A 16,485-nucleotide genomic window follows, 5' to 3' on the forward strand; every position below is an offset into this window, starting at 1 on the left:
GAAATGGAATCTGTTATAAGATTCTAAAATGAATGTTAAGTTTAAGCCTAGTATGTTGAGTTTTAAATTATTATTAGGATAAAATGAGTTATGAAACACTAAAATTGAGGATCAAAATGCACCAAACTGGAGCCTAATAAACACAGGAAAGTAAAATCTAACTTTTGATTAACCCCAAGATTTTATGTGATTTTTCTGCTTATTTTAACTACTGCTCATGTTTTTTTAACTATCATGTTAATGAGTACTTAGTACTCTATTAATAGGAAGATTTTATTCTTCTCCCTGATACCATCATTACCATAAAAAAATCACTAATAATCACATAATTGCAACTGAGATGGTGCTACGCACTGCACACAGACCTTGATTTTCCCTCTCATAATTTATAATATAGCAGAATTTTAGAAGTCCTATTCCTTTATACACAAATAAATATACACACCCACAAAGAAGTAAAATCAAGTCCTACAGCCTTCACCCACTCAATCTGTATCAGGCCATTTCTGTCTTTGCATATATCTGTATCTATCTATGTTCTATCTATTCATCTATTTACGTATCATGTATTATAATTATGCTGTAGTATTTATTTCCTTAACCCGTTGTAGTCTGATTTAAGTGCACATATACATTGATGCTCTCTATGTAAGTGAGTACAAAAGCCCACTTTTCAATCTTTGAACTCCATCTGGACCACAAGGGCTCCAGTCTCAAGAGCAAAGAGAGTATAACCTTCTTCCATGGTGACTCTTCTTAAGAGTTTACTAAAAAGCTTGACAATCAGAGAACATCATAAAGGGTCTTTGATTTCCTGGGATATAAAAGATGGAAAAATCACAGGAGAGATCCTGTCCAGGATACCATGTTATGCTAAATTATTTTCTCATACATTTAGGTGACCCACACTTTCAGGAAACCTTATGTATGAGAAAGTCAAACTTAGAGAGAAGACAAATTAGGAAGTACATATTCATTTTTAAATAATTCCAGGCAAAGTTCCAAAATATAACAAGCCCTCACTATGCATTCAAAATCAGATTTGATTCAATACATTCTAAGTATTGAATTTACACAAATTTTCCTAATCAAAATATGTGTCAAATTTTAATTGACACATAATTTACTGTAATATAGCTTTTGTAGCCTGGTCGCAGCCCAGCCATTAAGTTAACATAAATTTACGGAGCATGGACCACATGCCAGGAACTGTGGTTTACTTCTTGATCAACACCTACAGCCCAAAGACCTTCTGGAGCTGGGCTCCAAATCTGTGCTCTTGTCTGTCTCTTTTAGTTCCAGAATCTACAGAATCACCATTTGAATGTAGAAATCAGGGTCATGAAGTGCTTATCCCATTTTGTACTTAGATTAACTAAGGAACCTCAAATATTATAGTGATACAGCATTTATTGAACGAGACTCAAATAATTTAAGTAACAGGCTCTGCCCTTGTACAACATCCATCATCTTATTTAGGATATCAAGTAATCCAACATGGCACACGTATGCTGATTGGAAAGCTCTTCATGGATTAGAAGTGAATGCCTAGAAATTGAGTAAGCTATTGTTGCTATGTGAGTTCGCTGTTTTGAGTTCAAAGAGACTAAGAATGAGAAATTATTTCTTTCCCGAATTTTGAGTTTGTAAAAGACTTCCCCAAAAACATCGAAATACATCATCAAGCAAGCTACGAACAGACTGTCAATTTTTAATGGAGAGTTTCTTTCATTGTGATTAAAAATAAAAAGAAATACGGTATTTTCCTTCCCTCATTACTTCATTCAGAGCAGTGCTCAAGGCAAGAGCACTTCAGAGCCTAAGATGAGCTATAAAAGAGGAAAACGAGCACATAAAATTTATAATTCAATTGCTTACATCAGAACATTCTTTCACTGGCTTCCAATCAACCATTATCAAAAAGCATGATGACAATCTGTTCTCAGAAAGTACCGTACTACAAGTTCACAGAATTGCAATCAGCATTCAATTTGTGAAAATCAGCCTGTCCCGTGGCCACGTCATATTTTGCTAACCATATGTGAAGGAAAAAATCAAACTCCCTTCTCCTTCCACACAGAAGGAAATCAGTGGGAAGGGGGTGGAAGGGAATCAGCAGATCTGGGTCCAGGCTTACCAGCTTTGTGACCTGTACTGTATTTTTCCAACTCCTAGAATCTCCATGATTCTACCTATAAATTAGGGACAATGCTACTTCTCACACAGGAAAGATGGCAAGCTAATGAATTAATGTGTGTAACAAGTGCCATGTACGGTTCCTGGAACATGGGAGGGGCTCACTAAATGATAGATATTATCATTATCTCTTCTTTGTTCAATACTTTTATTAAATTACCATAAATATTATTTGAGTTACAAAAACAGCAAAAGATCCAGTTAATGGCTTGGCTTTTAGAGCTATTACCTACTTCAGAACTACATAGCACTCTTTCCTTAGGGAGATCATAGTTGTTCTTCCAGTTTCAAATATTTCTTTCGAATAGAAGATATAATCTCAGGTCCAAATCTTTTCTATCACACAAGTACTATGGGATTCTTTCTCCCTTAAATGCCCATTTCATTTCAAAGCATTACTTCATGATGAGGCAGGAAAGCCACGGAAACATTATTCATTTTATGCTCTGAAAACATAGAAACATGGAACCCAATTTAAGACTCAGTCTGAATCCAAGGAGTCTCACCATTTTGAGGCCAGCAACATTCAGCGCAGTTACTTCTTGTAAGTTCTCCAGGCCTCTGAGCAGGCAGGCCTCAGAAACCTTGGGGACTCTCCCAATGTTGAGGTTCTGCAGGTGTGGACACTGCAGGACCAGGGTACCTATACTCCTGGAGGTAAGAGCAAGGCAGCCAAATACTTCTATTTTGTGGAGACTGAGATAGGGGGAAAAAAAATCAGTACAATATCACACTCTGCACAAGAGCAAATCCCTAAACCACCTGAGTGACATTTTTAGTTTTTCATGGTGGAAAGTCTGCATTTTAATATCACATTTGAGAAGTGAATATATAGTGCTGACAACATGAAACAAGTTGGTGAATTTAATCAATAGATGAATAAAATTCAGTAAGCATGGTGTCCAACATGGCAAATGTAAGCCATGTTGATTTTCCTTATTCATGATGGTTATGTTCTATAACTACAAACACTGGATTAGCATATACTCAATCATTGCTCCTGGGGAAATACAGGGTTAAGTTCCCGATAGCCCCAGATATCAAAACATCAGAATAAAAGGCATGCTTAATACACACCTCAGTGGCCCATTCCTCTGGCTACTCTCACCCTCTTTAGTTGTTTGTACCCAGGTATCACGGGACTAAAAAAAGAACTTCTGCCCAGAGCAGTCGAAGTCAAGTGCCCAAGGAATACCTTTTTACTTAATATGGTCACATCTGCTGCAGAGTAAAATTGAGTTAAATATTTGTAGGAGACCCATGTTTAAAACCCAGTGTCACTATTCAGTAGCCCCTGAGAGTATCATTTAACCACTCAAAACCTCTGGGTTTGGGATTTCCTTTTTAGCTGCTCAAAAGTGACAGTATCTATCAATTTTTTTGTGACAACCTAATGAAAAAAGGCACTTTAAAGGCACCATGTAAGTTTTAGCATTTATAGTTATTTTATCAGCATAAGTATATGTTAACAGAGGTGAATATTGAAGTGTTTGTGGATGAAATAATATATCTTGGATTTGCTTTGAATCATAACAGCAAACAAATAAAACAAAGGAAAAGATTAATGACAGAATATTGAAGAAATATTGGTAATTAAAGCTGGGTGATGGGTACATGGGAATTCTATATACAATTCTTTTCTTTTTTAACAAATATTTTAATTTAAAAAATGCAAGTTGAGAGACATAGAGAAAGTGGTATTAGACATTCACAACCACTGGAGGATTGCTATTACATAAAACTCCAAACTCTATTGTACAATATTTATTTTTGCTATGATGATCAAAAGCCTATCCTTTTTCCTTGACACCAGGATTGCTAAGGTGACTTGATCTTTTCAATGGTTCGAAGTATCTCTAGGCTAAAATTGACTTAGGTTAATCAAATTATTTTGATAATCCATTGTGTTAAGCAATGGAATTCCTAGTGGTAAAACTATAATCAACATGTTATGGCTGTTTTATGATGAGAGATCCTACTCAATTAGGAAATTTTCCTAATCAAAGGCCCTCCACTCTCAAGAGAGCTTCACTGAATAGCTTCAGAGGTTGCTTAATTAGTAAGGTTAAAACAGCCTTCAGAAACAAGGTCAAGAATGACATTTCTATCACGCTAAATTGATGAAAGAATCCACCAAATGCAGCACTCAGAAATCTTGGTGTGAAAATTCCTGTAAGACTTATCCACAAAAAGAAAAGGAAAATATACTGATCTTAATGATATCAATAGATTTTTCTTTAGGCACATTCTAAGTATTGAATTTACATAAGCATTTCTTTAAACTTTCCATGAAGTGACCAACTTTTTGCTTAAGAAAACTCTTTCCCCAAATTTATTATTCTTGTTTGAAGAAATAAAATTCCTTAAAAAGAAATCCATGAACCATAACTATATGCCAATCAGCAGGGGAAATTAAGAAAGAAGCAATCCTCTGAGAAGCAGTCTTCTTTTCATGGTATCTGCAAAGCCACTGAAAGATATTGTAAGAAACATTGGGTGAGTCTGTGCAATAAAAAATAAGCAATATAAGAAACCCTTTAATCAATATGATATATGCAATGACAGAACACTTGATAATCAACGTGTCTGCTAAAGGAAAGGAGAGAGAGTGCATCACCTTGCCTTCAGAGAGACCCTGAAGCAAATACTTTCCCACACCCTTCACACGCAGAGACTATTCATTCTCTCCCTGTCACGTAGCTCAACATCAGGACGTGGAATATTTGCCCTCAGTACTCCCCATCATCACTTGCCAACAATTATTACCTCCCTTCACATCATGCATGAAAGCTTCTCCCCTTCCTCTTAGCTGTCACTTACCACCCTTCCAATTACATATGAACTTCCCTTGTCCTTCAATCACCACCATTCATGAAAACCTTTGGCACATGGTCACAGTCTTCCTCTCCATCTCAAGTCCTGCCAGTATCCTGAGTGATTTCCATAGCCAAGTCGTTGACTCTTGTGATCTAACACCTTGATCTTGGCTTCCTAATCACATCACTTATGACCTTCTCTGAGCCTCATCATCCACACACTCCATGGCTTTAGACTTTGTCATACTCTGGAATCACTAATTAGGGCATCTTTTATTTAGACCCCAACTTCTTTTCCTTCCAACTTAAACTAATTTTCTAACTACTCCCACTCTGCCCATTCATCTGCTTCACCAGGGCCTCCAAACAACTGTCTTCTTCACTTTCATTCCTACTATCAGCCTTCTAATTTCTCCACTTTATTCTTTTATTCCTCAAGGGCCAAGTTTATTTATATATGAAATGTGTTTAACACAGCTATGATGGATGTAGCACACAACACCTAACAGCAGCAAGACCTTTGGAGGAACCAAATGTTGTTTATAGAATATCATGCAAATATCTATCTATATATATATATATATACAAAATATTCATTTTATTCTCTTACTTCTCAAATTCCATGATCCACCAGTTGGCCAGTGAAAATCTAGCCAGTATCCCAAGGTCCTGTCTCTCTTGTATGGCATAATCAGAACCACATAAACACTGGCCATGTCCATTGACCTTGTACTGGAGCAAGTCACACAATATATCATACTTACATTTTAAAAAAACAGTCAGCAACCTATTACATTTGTTTGGCAGATGCACTGCATTCTCGAAAGCAGTAATTTCAAATTTATGTCACTCTTCTTTAGACATGCCCTTACAGTTTCAGCTTCCCCTTTCCTCACAGTCGATGACCTCACCTCCTACTTCATGCTCAACACTCCACTACCATATCCTTCCACATATTTTTTTCATCTCTCTCCACTCCTGTTACATTAAGCATTTCTCAACTAGTTGACCATTTCTCTTCTTTTCAAAAGTCAATTCCTAATCTTTGGGTGCCACCATCTCCAGCCTTTTCCAGAACCATACACTATCATCTATGCTTGTTTCATCTTATATATCCAATCATTCTGTCTCCAGTGGATCCTTCCCACTGGAATTTGAACATGTTCAAGTCTTGTCAATGAAAAATCAAAAGACTCCTTTGACCTCCCAATCCTAACCAAGTCATCACTTTATCTCCATTTCTCGTCCTCTGAACAAAACCTCTATTTTCTATCTCCATTTTCTTATTTCTCATTAATTCATCATTTCATGCTAGTCTGGGTTTTCCACTCTGTCATTCCACCAAAATAACACTCATGAAGGTCACTAATGATTGCTAGTAACTAAATCCAACAGACACATTTAAATCCTCACTTCACATACTTTAAGCAGGACTGGACACTATTAACCATTGCCTATTTCTTAAAATATTCTATTATTTTCATTTCTTTAAAACACACACACACACACACACACATTCTTCTGGTTTTCCTCCTATCTCGTTGTCTCTTCCTTCTCAGTCTCTTTTGCAGACACAGCTTCCTCTATCTGATCATTGACTAGTGGAGTTCCATAAGGCTAAGAGCAAGATTCCCTTCTCCTCTCACACTACAATCTATCTCTAGATGTCAACCATGGCCATAGCTTCTCAGACTTACATCTCCAGACACAGCCTCCTCTGATCTCCAGAATCTTATATTCTAATACCTAAACAACAGCTCCACTTATGTAACCCAAATCACTTCAAACTCAGAACAGCCAAGAACACACTCAAATATTTCCTTCCCAAATAACATTCCCTTCCAAGTTTTCTCTCAGTGAATGCTACCACCACTTATCTAATTGCATAAGGTAGACCTCTAGGATTCATCCTTGGTATCTTCTGTTCCTCATGTACTATTCCAGTTTCTCAGAAACTTCTATCCATTTTAATTCATAACTATCTAATTTCCCTCTGAATTTTCACTTCCACTGCCCCAACATCTCTGGTCTAAAAAAATATCAATAATGATTATAAGACGAGAGCCCTGCTACTCAAAGAATGTTTCACATTCTTTGTGAAACGAGCAACATCAGCACTATGAGGGAACTTGCCAGATATGCAGATTCTCAGGCCACACCCCAATCCAACTGAATCATAATCTGTACTTTAACAAGACCTCCAGGTAATTCATATGCACATAAAACCTGAGAAGCACAGGACTAAAGGACATTAGAAACTTTCCCACAATTCTATGGGCCAATAATATTACAAATCCAAATTAGTTTCTGCTGACCTGAAGATAAAGAGAAATAAGAGTGCTCACTCATTAAAACTACATTTAAACCTTTAAATTATCCAATGAGAAAGAGTACTCAGAGCTCATGCTTCAATTTGTTGATGTTGTTTGTAACTAAGAGTTCTTGGGTTGCAATTTCTGTGTTTGTGGTTTAACTCCAAATGGAAGGAGGGTGGAGGTTGTATTCTCCTGCATCTTCTTGTGACCCTGTCTAGCACTACAAACACCAAAGGGACCAACAAATTCCTGCTATTTAAGCAAGTAAGATCTTCAGGAACAATGACATCAATGAACTAGGATATTTATATAAAAAATCTGTGTGCTCAAAAACACAGATTAATATCAAGAACTTATTGAGTGAAAGAAGCCAAACACACATACACACTGCTCTATAATCTCATTTAAATGAAGTTCAAGAAAAGGTAAAACTAAGCTATGGTGATAGAAGAGAGAAGAGTGGTTTCTTTCAGGGGAAAAGAGAAGATTATGACTAAAGAGGAACATGAGGGGACTTTCTGGAATGATGGAAATATTCTATATCTTGATATGAGTATTTTAAGCTTTGGAGAACATAGTGTCTGTAAACAAATGGGTGTGGGTGTATTCCGATGCAATTTTATTTACAAAACCAAGACAGCCCAAGGGTCAGAGTTCTCCAACCTATCTCTAGCTTAGGCTACGGTTTGTTAAAACAGAAATTTCAAAATAATAAGCTAAAATACAATAGTGTCCCCTTTTATAAAAATTATATTTCACATATGAATGTTATTTATTTATTTTTGTTTTTTCTTTCTTATTGAAGTATAATTTATATGGAGTAAACTGAACAAAGCTTAAGTGTAAAACTCAATGAACTTCTGTATATGTATACACCTATGTAACCACTATCTATATTTACCATCCAGTGCTTTTCAGAAAAAAATTCACCAACCCCTCACCTAGGACAATAGTTCATAACATTTCTAGGCATTCATAACTGTCTTAGAGAATTCAGTGAAATCTATAAATTATCTCTACAAGAAAACACACAGCTTCTTAAATATTGGGTTGTCGGAAAAGTCATGACACATTTTTGCAACAAAAAACATAGAGAAAAATACGTCATGACTTTTCCAACAACCCAATTAAAAGGTTATTTAAAATTTCTGGAAGCGCAAATACCCTCTGAAGCATAGTCATCAACCCAAACATAAGACCTCCTGTTTGAGATTTTCATCACAAATTACTAAACCACTCTACTGAAAACAATCCACAGGTTGGCTTTTTTCATTAAATCACAAAAGATTGAACTTCCATCTCACATTCTTATTTGCTCCATGGAACTTCTCATGGTCATAGGCAATAACGAAGTTGACCAGATCACAATATCTAATTCAGTATCACTCAACTTATTTTGCTCTCCCTCTAAGTGATAGCCTATATACCACTTCACCTTGAAAAGTCTTTCTGAAAATATATATAGTTTGGTACCAAGGTAGACCAAGAACACCAAGAAGACATGAACTGGCATTTCTTGCTTCAGTGCTAGAAAAAAGCACAAAGCAATAGCTTACAGACAGGGGAGTAAGCAGTGTCACATTCACATATGAAGAATATCAGCACATTTATTCAACATACCAAGAATACAGAGGAAGTACAAACATATGGACCAAACAATGGAGTGTATGTGGATACTGTGAACTCTTTCATAGCAGGGCCCTGCCTGTGAATCTGTTTAGTCCCTGCAGCGCCTTGCATGTTGTAGGAAACTAGTAAGCAATAAAGAAATGGATAAATTAAACCAATTTATAAAACAAAAGTCATTATCTTATAAATGGTTTAGGCTTCCTGGGAGCAACATGATAGTTTGGTTTATTTTGCATTATATAAAAAGACAATAATGAGTAGGGAACGCTCCCTGTGTTTCTGTAATTCTGATTTAATATTAATGTACTCATACAACATATATCAAAGGTCTAGTTGGTAGGAGGTTTGCCAACATATTAGCACCATTTATTGTCCTGAAAGGAAGCACTCAGAAGATGAAGACATGGCATGTTTGACCAATTCCTGAATAATAAAAAAAAGTCTTCACACAAAACAAAGACGCTCCAGTAAGTATGGTCTCAGATCTAATGCCAATTCTACAATTTTTCATTATTGCCCTCCTCACTGTTGTAAGAACAGTGGGTGGCATCCTACAAAAGCTGATTAATGCTGGGATTTCAAATTGCTGAAAATTGAAGGCATGTGCCCCAAGCTGACAATTTGTTAATCAAAAATTGTAATTTCTACTACCATGCAAGCTTTAGCTCATCTTATTTTCTTCCCAAATGCAATGTTCTATGCTCTCCTTTCAATGACATTGAATGCTTTTTTCCTAACAGTAAAAAGGTGTCGCCATGGGTTCATCAAGAAGCTAGATATCTGAAATTCCAATGAATTGACTTCCAAAGTAGAAGAAACATATTTCTGTCTATATTTGCTACATTTCATATTAATTTGATAAGAATCCACAGATCTGTGCTGACATTGAAGTTTATCAAAAAATCATGTTATTCCTCACACAGATCCTGCAAATGCAAAAAGTATTCTTGCTTTAAAAGTTGATTGATGAGTTACCAATTTATGTTGTCTCATCCCTTCCCCTTCTCCTTCATCCCCACCCCCGTCCCAACTAGCAATCATCAGTTTTTCCTCTGTGTCTCTGAGACTATTTCTGTTTACATTATTTATTTATTCAGTTCTTTAGATTCCACATATAAGTGAGATCATATGGTATTTGTCTTTCTCTGACTAACTTATTTCATTTAGCATAATGTTCTCTAGGTCCATCCATATCGTTGCAAATGGTACTGTTTCCTTCTTCTTTATAGCTGAATAATACTCTATTGTGTAAATGTACCACAGTTTCTTAATCCGGTCATCTACCGATGGGCATTTTGATTGTTTCCAAGTCTTGGCTATTGTAAATAGTGCCGCAGTGAACATAGGGGTGCATACAATTTTCAAATTAATGTCTTGAGTTTTTCTGGATAAATACTGAAGAGTGGAATTGCTGGGTCATAAGGTAGTTCCATTTCGAGTTTTTTGAGATACCTCCATACTGATTTCCATAGTGGCTGCACCAATCTGCAGTCCCACCAACAGTGCACCAGGGTGCCCTTTTCCCCACAACCTCACCAGCACTTGTTGTTTGTTGATTTATTGATGATAGCCATTCTGACTGGGGTAAGGCGGTATCTCATTGTGGTTTTTATTTGCATTTCCCTAATGATTAGTGAGGTTGAACATTTTTTCATATGCCTGTTGGCCACCTGTATGTCCTCTTTAGAGAAAGGTCTCTTTGGGGAATAATCAATAATGTTGTAAGTATTTTTTAGGGGGCCAGATGGAATCATGTCTTGTTAGGGGGACCTAACATGGACAGTGTAGAGGCCTGACCACTGCACTGTACATCTGAAGCTGCTGTTGAATAATATTATATGTCAACTATAATTTAATACATATATAGTCATGGGATGTGGAGTATAGTGTGGGAATGGAGTCAATGGAATTGTAACAGATATGTATGATATCAGGGGTGGGGGGGCAGTGGATGGGGGAGAGGGGTTGTCACTTTGTGTGGGGTGAAAAAAGATAACTATTGCATTGTTTTGTACACCTGAAACTAATAATAATAATAAAATAAAAGTTAGTTAATGTAAAAAGATTATCTTTATAGAGCTACTGGGGAACAAATTGTGTGCTACAGGAATTTAGAGAGGGGGATCATCAATGTAGACTACAATAAAATAAAGTAGCATGTATTGAGTACATACTAAGCACTAGTCACTAAGGTTTTCAATACACATTATCTCTTAATTTTCACCAATAGCACTCCCTGATAATCATTAGACCCCACACTATTAAATAAGGTAACTGGGGCTCAGAAACTACATAACTTCCTCAAATTCATATAAATAATCATCTATATGATTCCTACTTTTCCCCTTGCTACTCAAAGAAGTTTTCAAAGAGGAGTAAGAATTTCAAGGAGGAAAAAGTGAGTAATATGTTAATGGGTAAAAGGATAGGTAATCTGTAAACAAATTATAATTTATCCAATACTTCCTCCTCTTAACAAGTTGACAAATTATTTGGATCAGTGCAGTAGAATATTTTTCTGAGATATCAGAAATAACCACAGTCTTAAGCAAATATCTAGATTCTCTCAGTTACTCTTTGCAAAAACACAAAACTGATTCCTGTGCTTCATGGTTTATAAACTAATAAGGAAGAGAATTGATTGGAAGATGTTTCAAACAGATTCTTGAGAATACATCAAACTCCCAGTTCACGCTGGGGTCATCATGCCACCACATTTTTAACACATCATCACATCTAATGTACTATTCAATTAGACTTTCCCATGCTGATGGCATTGGGAAATTTTCTTTAAAAACAAATAAAACAAAATGTTGAAGAGAAGGCAGCAGCCTCTCTCTATAGGGAATGATCAAGATAAAAGTTCTGTTTGCCAAGGAGTTGTTTATGTACAACCTACACCTCAGCCTTCACACTGGGCAAAACTCACTTGCTTCTTTGGAATGTCCACAAATCAGAAGCAGATTCATATTAGAGGAATAAAAATCTGTTGCCCTCTGAATCATTTCTCCTCTGAAATATGGAAAGAAACCCATACTGCTGTTCATGAAGCTGTTTTCTAAACGTTTTCCGCAGGGTGGGGGAGCAGCAGCTGCTGGCCTGAGAGACCAGACACCCATCTCTAAAGCCACCTTCTCTGAGGACTCCTCACATCTTCGCTTGGTGAGCCTTCAGTTTACAGAACTCAAACCCCATCAGTCCCTTTAGAATCCTGTAAGTCTCGGGCATCTTTGTGCAGGTGCCATCTGCTACTGGTCATCTTACCAGAGTGGCTAGATAGTTCCTTCCCTAGTGCGCGGGCGGATGACAGCTACTGAAAATATAGTCACTTGGTGATCCTTCCAGAATAGTGGTGCAAATGCATGGTATTAACTCTTTCTGCCCAAGACAATGGAAATCAAATCACAAGGGGGAAAGTCTCTAGTTATTTGTGATTAGCTTTGAGGTTCTGAACAAGAGGGGAGAGAAAAAGTTTTCAAGATGTTTTCTTGAGCTGTGCTATAACACAAAGAACACTATGCTTGAAACTGGGAGGTCTAGCTTCTGCAACTTACTGTGTGCCAGTTAGCAGGTCACTCACTATCTCTGGACCTCAGGTTGCTCAACTGGCAAATGCCTACCCCAGTGAGTGCTTGTGGAAACACCAAATAATGCAATACAAATAAGACAGCAGCATGCATTCTGTAGGCTGATAGGTGATACATAAATGTAAGGTACATGTAAATGAGAAATTTATCATTATTACCTGTTTCCATGCTTTTTAACTAAGGCTTTAATGGCTTTGTCTGTAATCTGGCATCCATTAATGGAGAGTCCATGAAGACTGAAAGTTTACCAAAAAAAAATTTAAAAATTACATCTTAACAATGTCTTTGTTTAAAAAGATTTCATAACAAAAGTTTTCAGTTCATTAGTTATTCAGATAGCCCCACAAATACCTAAAGAGGAACTTTCAAGGCAATATATCAATATATGTAAATATATCATACCAATTAATATACATGTATGTATATACATTGATATATACATATATATATATATATATATACACACAATATACTCATATACATACCAATATATGCGAATGGTTTTGTGAATTGTTTATGTGGATCTTTAGGGTACAGAATCCATTGCTTACATCTAATTCTCAAAGATTTTATTACTCATAATATTTTCAGCACTTCTCAAGACTGGAGGTCTGTGGCCCATGGGCCAAATGTGGTCTGTCACCTGATTTTGTAAACAAAGTTTTACTGGAACATGGCTATGTTCATTAACTTACATATTGTCTATGGCGTCTACAAAGGCAGAGTTGAGTAGCTATGACACACTGCATGGCCCGCAGAGCCTAACATGTAAACTACCTGGCACTTAGGAGATAAATTGTTCTGACCCTCACTCTGAATCCTGCTCCATCTAGAAACCTGGCACTCCTGGTTGTGAACTGAGACTTACAGGACTGACTCTACAGAAATCATGGCTGCATTAGGAACAAACATTAAATCCAGAAAAAGATACCCTGACTGTTTTCTTTTTGCAGGAAACAGATATAAGGCAGAGGGTGATCATACTCAATCCCACTGTCTACATTCCAATACAGACTCTACTGCTTCCTAGGTTTGTAAAGCTAGGCAAGTTTCCTAACCTCATTCTGCCTACATTTCTTCCTCAGCAAAATGAGGAAAAATAATCAGAATACCTACCTCATAGAGATGTCCTGGTGATTAAAATAATGCAGATATAGCACTTAGAACAGTGGCTTGAATATTGTAAGAACAAGAAGGGTTATTTTAAAAATTGTATTATAAATGAATTAATTGGGGAAATGGCAGACTGATTTTTGGTTTGTTACCTTGAAGCACCTTGTATAAGGGCCATCATTCCCACATCTGTGGCCCCGGACCAACTTATGTCCACGGCTGTCAATTTGCTGCAAAGCGCCCCTGCGTGGAGCAGGACTTTGTCTCCTGTAAGCCCAGGACCACTGCAGCTTGTCACATTCAGTTCCTGGTGATTAAAACCAAGTGAACATTCATTAGACACGCTTCAGAATCCCTTCAGAACAGGGCATGATCAGGAGATTTTAGTAACTAAGAGAGAGGGTTAGGAAGTAAGAGACATCACCTCAGAAGCCAACAGCTGAGATGTAAACAGCTCAGCAAAGAAGGAAGAGAAACTTGACTAGAGCAATTAAAACTATTGGGTTGTCAGAAAAGTCAGGATGTGTTTTTTCTATGTTTTTCCTTACAAAAATGCATCATGACTTTTCCAACAACCCAATAGTAGGTTTCTGTTTCCGCCAGCCCGTCTTCCTTGAGGGCTGTTTACTGAATCTGCCACTCCTTCCTTCTGAGGGCAGGGAATTACACTAGGGGAGAAAAGTAATGCAAGAGCCATTGTAGGATTGTAGGAGCTCACCCCAAAAAACCAATGATTATGCAACCATTAAAAGTGAATTTTATAAAAACAAAAGGCTTAAGTGAAAATGATGACTAAAAGATGTTTTATATATTTTGTAATCTCCATAATGATCTTTAAACCTTGTTTTAAAATGCTCTTTAATAAATATGTATTAATTTTGTAGCCTAAAAAATGTTATTTGCCAGCAAGGCAAAACTAATTTATAGTGGAAAAACTCAGGACAGTGATGAGCTCTGGGGGATGGAGGTGTAGGGACTGAATGGGAGGTGCCCTGAGGTAATTTTCCGGGGTGGTGGTAATGTTCTGTAGCTGGGTAGGTGTATGCATTTGTAAAAACTCCATAAACGGTACACTTAGAATTTATGTATTTCATCATATATACATTGTATCTCAAAAAGGAACTAACATGATATGCATGCTGAAGTGTTTAGGAGTGTAGTGTACCAGATGTCTAAAACTCACTTTGAAATTAATTTTAAAAAGAAGATGATGGGTAGATGCACAGATTGAGGAATGGACAGATAGATCTGGGATGACGTGAATAGACTATCACCTAATTGTCAAGCCAAGGTGGTGAGTATAGGTATTAACTGTACAATTGCTTCAATTTTTAAGTATTAGTTTACACTTGTCTTTAAAAAAAATGATGGAAACTCCAGCCAAGACCTAGGTCCGGCCTGGCCTTCAAGCCACACTGGAGCTTTATACCACAGCTGAGAGCTTGTCAGAACGGCATTCCCATACAGAGTGGCAGACATGAGAGAGGCTGGTTTGCCCGCGAATGGAAAAGTCAATTTGTAAAAACTGAGAATTCTAAGACAAACATTAAGATATAAGTGCTCTTTTTATTAAAAGGTTATTAATTTGAAATAAATATCTAGATCTGTTGGATATGTCCATCTATTATTGTTTTCTGAGCTACATGGGATTCACTGAACCCTTAGAATCTAGTCAGTTTGGGGCCTCATTCTCTGTAATAGGGGGCCTTGCTGATATCCCAGTCTGCACTTGCTTTTACCGTCCCCTCACATGCATAACAGCAACCACTTCTACTTGATGTAAAAATGAACAGAGAAATCAATCCTCCTAGGCAAGAAGCTTATCCTTTCAGACAATAGGAATTTTCTACCAGCCAAATTGGGATGTTTTGAGAGAATAAGTTAACTGAATCATCTGCAATCATAATGACCTTGAATTAGCTTCCCATGTCTCTTGATCTCCCACTCCCATCCCTGCTTCAACGGGCTAAAGGCCGAAGTTGGTGCGTTCCACCTCCAGACTCACTTTCCCTGGGAAGATTCCCAGTGGCTGCCTGCTGCCCTGGATGGCAGCTCTCAGCCTTCTCAAATTCAAATAACTAACACTGGCAGACATTCCCTGTTCACTCAGAGCACCAAAGTGTCATGTACAATATTAATATTTAAAGGTAATAAAACTTCATTTTGTTATACTATATCATGCTTTTTTTTTTTTAATGACACCTGGGTGTATCCTGCGATTCCAAAGAAGCAGGCATGAATGCCCCGCCCTGCCTATTGTTTACAGAAAAGGGTTATAGCCCTTTTCGTGTGGCGAGCCTATGTAAAGCCTATGAACCTGTGTCAGAATAATGTTTGTAAATGAATAAAATACAATATACAGAATTGCAAAGGAAGCCAATTATATTGAAATACAGTTATCAACGTTTAAAAAATTTTGTAACATAGTAACATATTTCCTGCTTTATTAACATAGTATATAATATGATCTAATTGCTGGTGCAGCAACTGCCATAGTTTTGAAGTAGTGATAGGTATAAGCTACATTTTGAGATTCTGCAACAACCATAATGTGAAATGAAAGCAAGTATGCTTTCTATTGGTGACCAAGTCACAGGTATTGGTAACACTAAATGATTGGCTGTGAATAGCCAGAGTAGAAGGAAATGCAGGCTAAAGGTGAAAATAAACACATAATTTTTTTTCTCCTTCCACGATCCCTGGCAGGAACAAACACGAAATGAGAGACTGAAACAAGAAAGAAAGCTTCAGAGCTCCTGGCTGAGAGTTTATCTATCCTGCTGTTAGGACAAGCTGGGGAAGGAAAAGTGGAGGGGAAAAGAGAAAGAA

The 16,485-nt window shown here is 37.0% G+C and overlaps 1 protein-coding gene across 3 annotated transcripts in view; it reads right to left on the bottom strand.

Moving 5' to 3' along the window:
* The window catches only part of LOC109374017 (uncharacterized), a 92,028-nt gene that overhangs the window by 19,959 nt on the left and 55,584 nt on the right, over nt 1-16,485 (bottom strand). Inside the window, exons 7-9 of one of the 3 annotated variants that reach the window (XM_019628274.1) lie at nt 13,809-13,963; nt 12,702-12,779; nt 3,922-4,666 (exon numbers count right to left, since the gene is read on the bottom strand). In XM_019628274.1, the coding sequence (XP_019483819.1) occupies nt 4,609-4,666; nt 12,702-12,779; nt 13,809-13,963 (291 nt within the window). In that variant the 3' untranslated portion in view covers nt 3,922-4,608. Of the gene's footprint in view, nt 1-3,921; nt 4,667-12,701; nt 12,780-13,808; nt 13,964-16,485 lie in introns of those variants that run through there. The other 2 variants (XM_019628275.1, XM_019628273.1) reach the window with 2 other exon arrangements.

Source organism: Hipposideros armiger, unplaced genomic scaffold (assembly GCF_001890085.2).
Source record: "Hipposideros armiger isolate ML-2016 unplaced genomic scaffold, ASM189008v1 scaffold_777, whole genome shotgun sequence".
Classification (NCBI taxonomy): domain Eukaryota; kingdom Metazoa; phylum Chordata; class Mammalia; order Chiroptera; family Hipposideridae; genus Hipposideros; species Hipposideros armiger.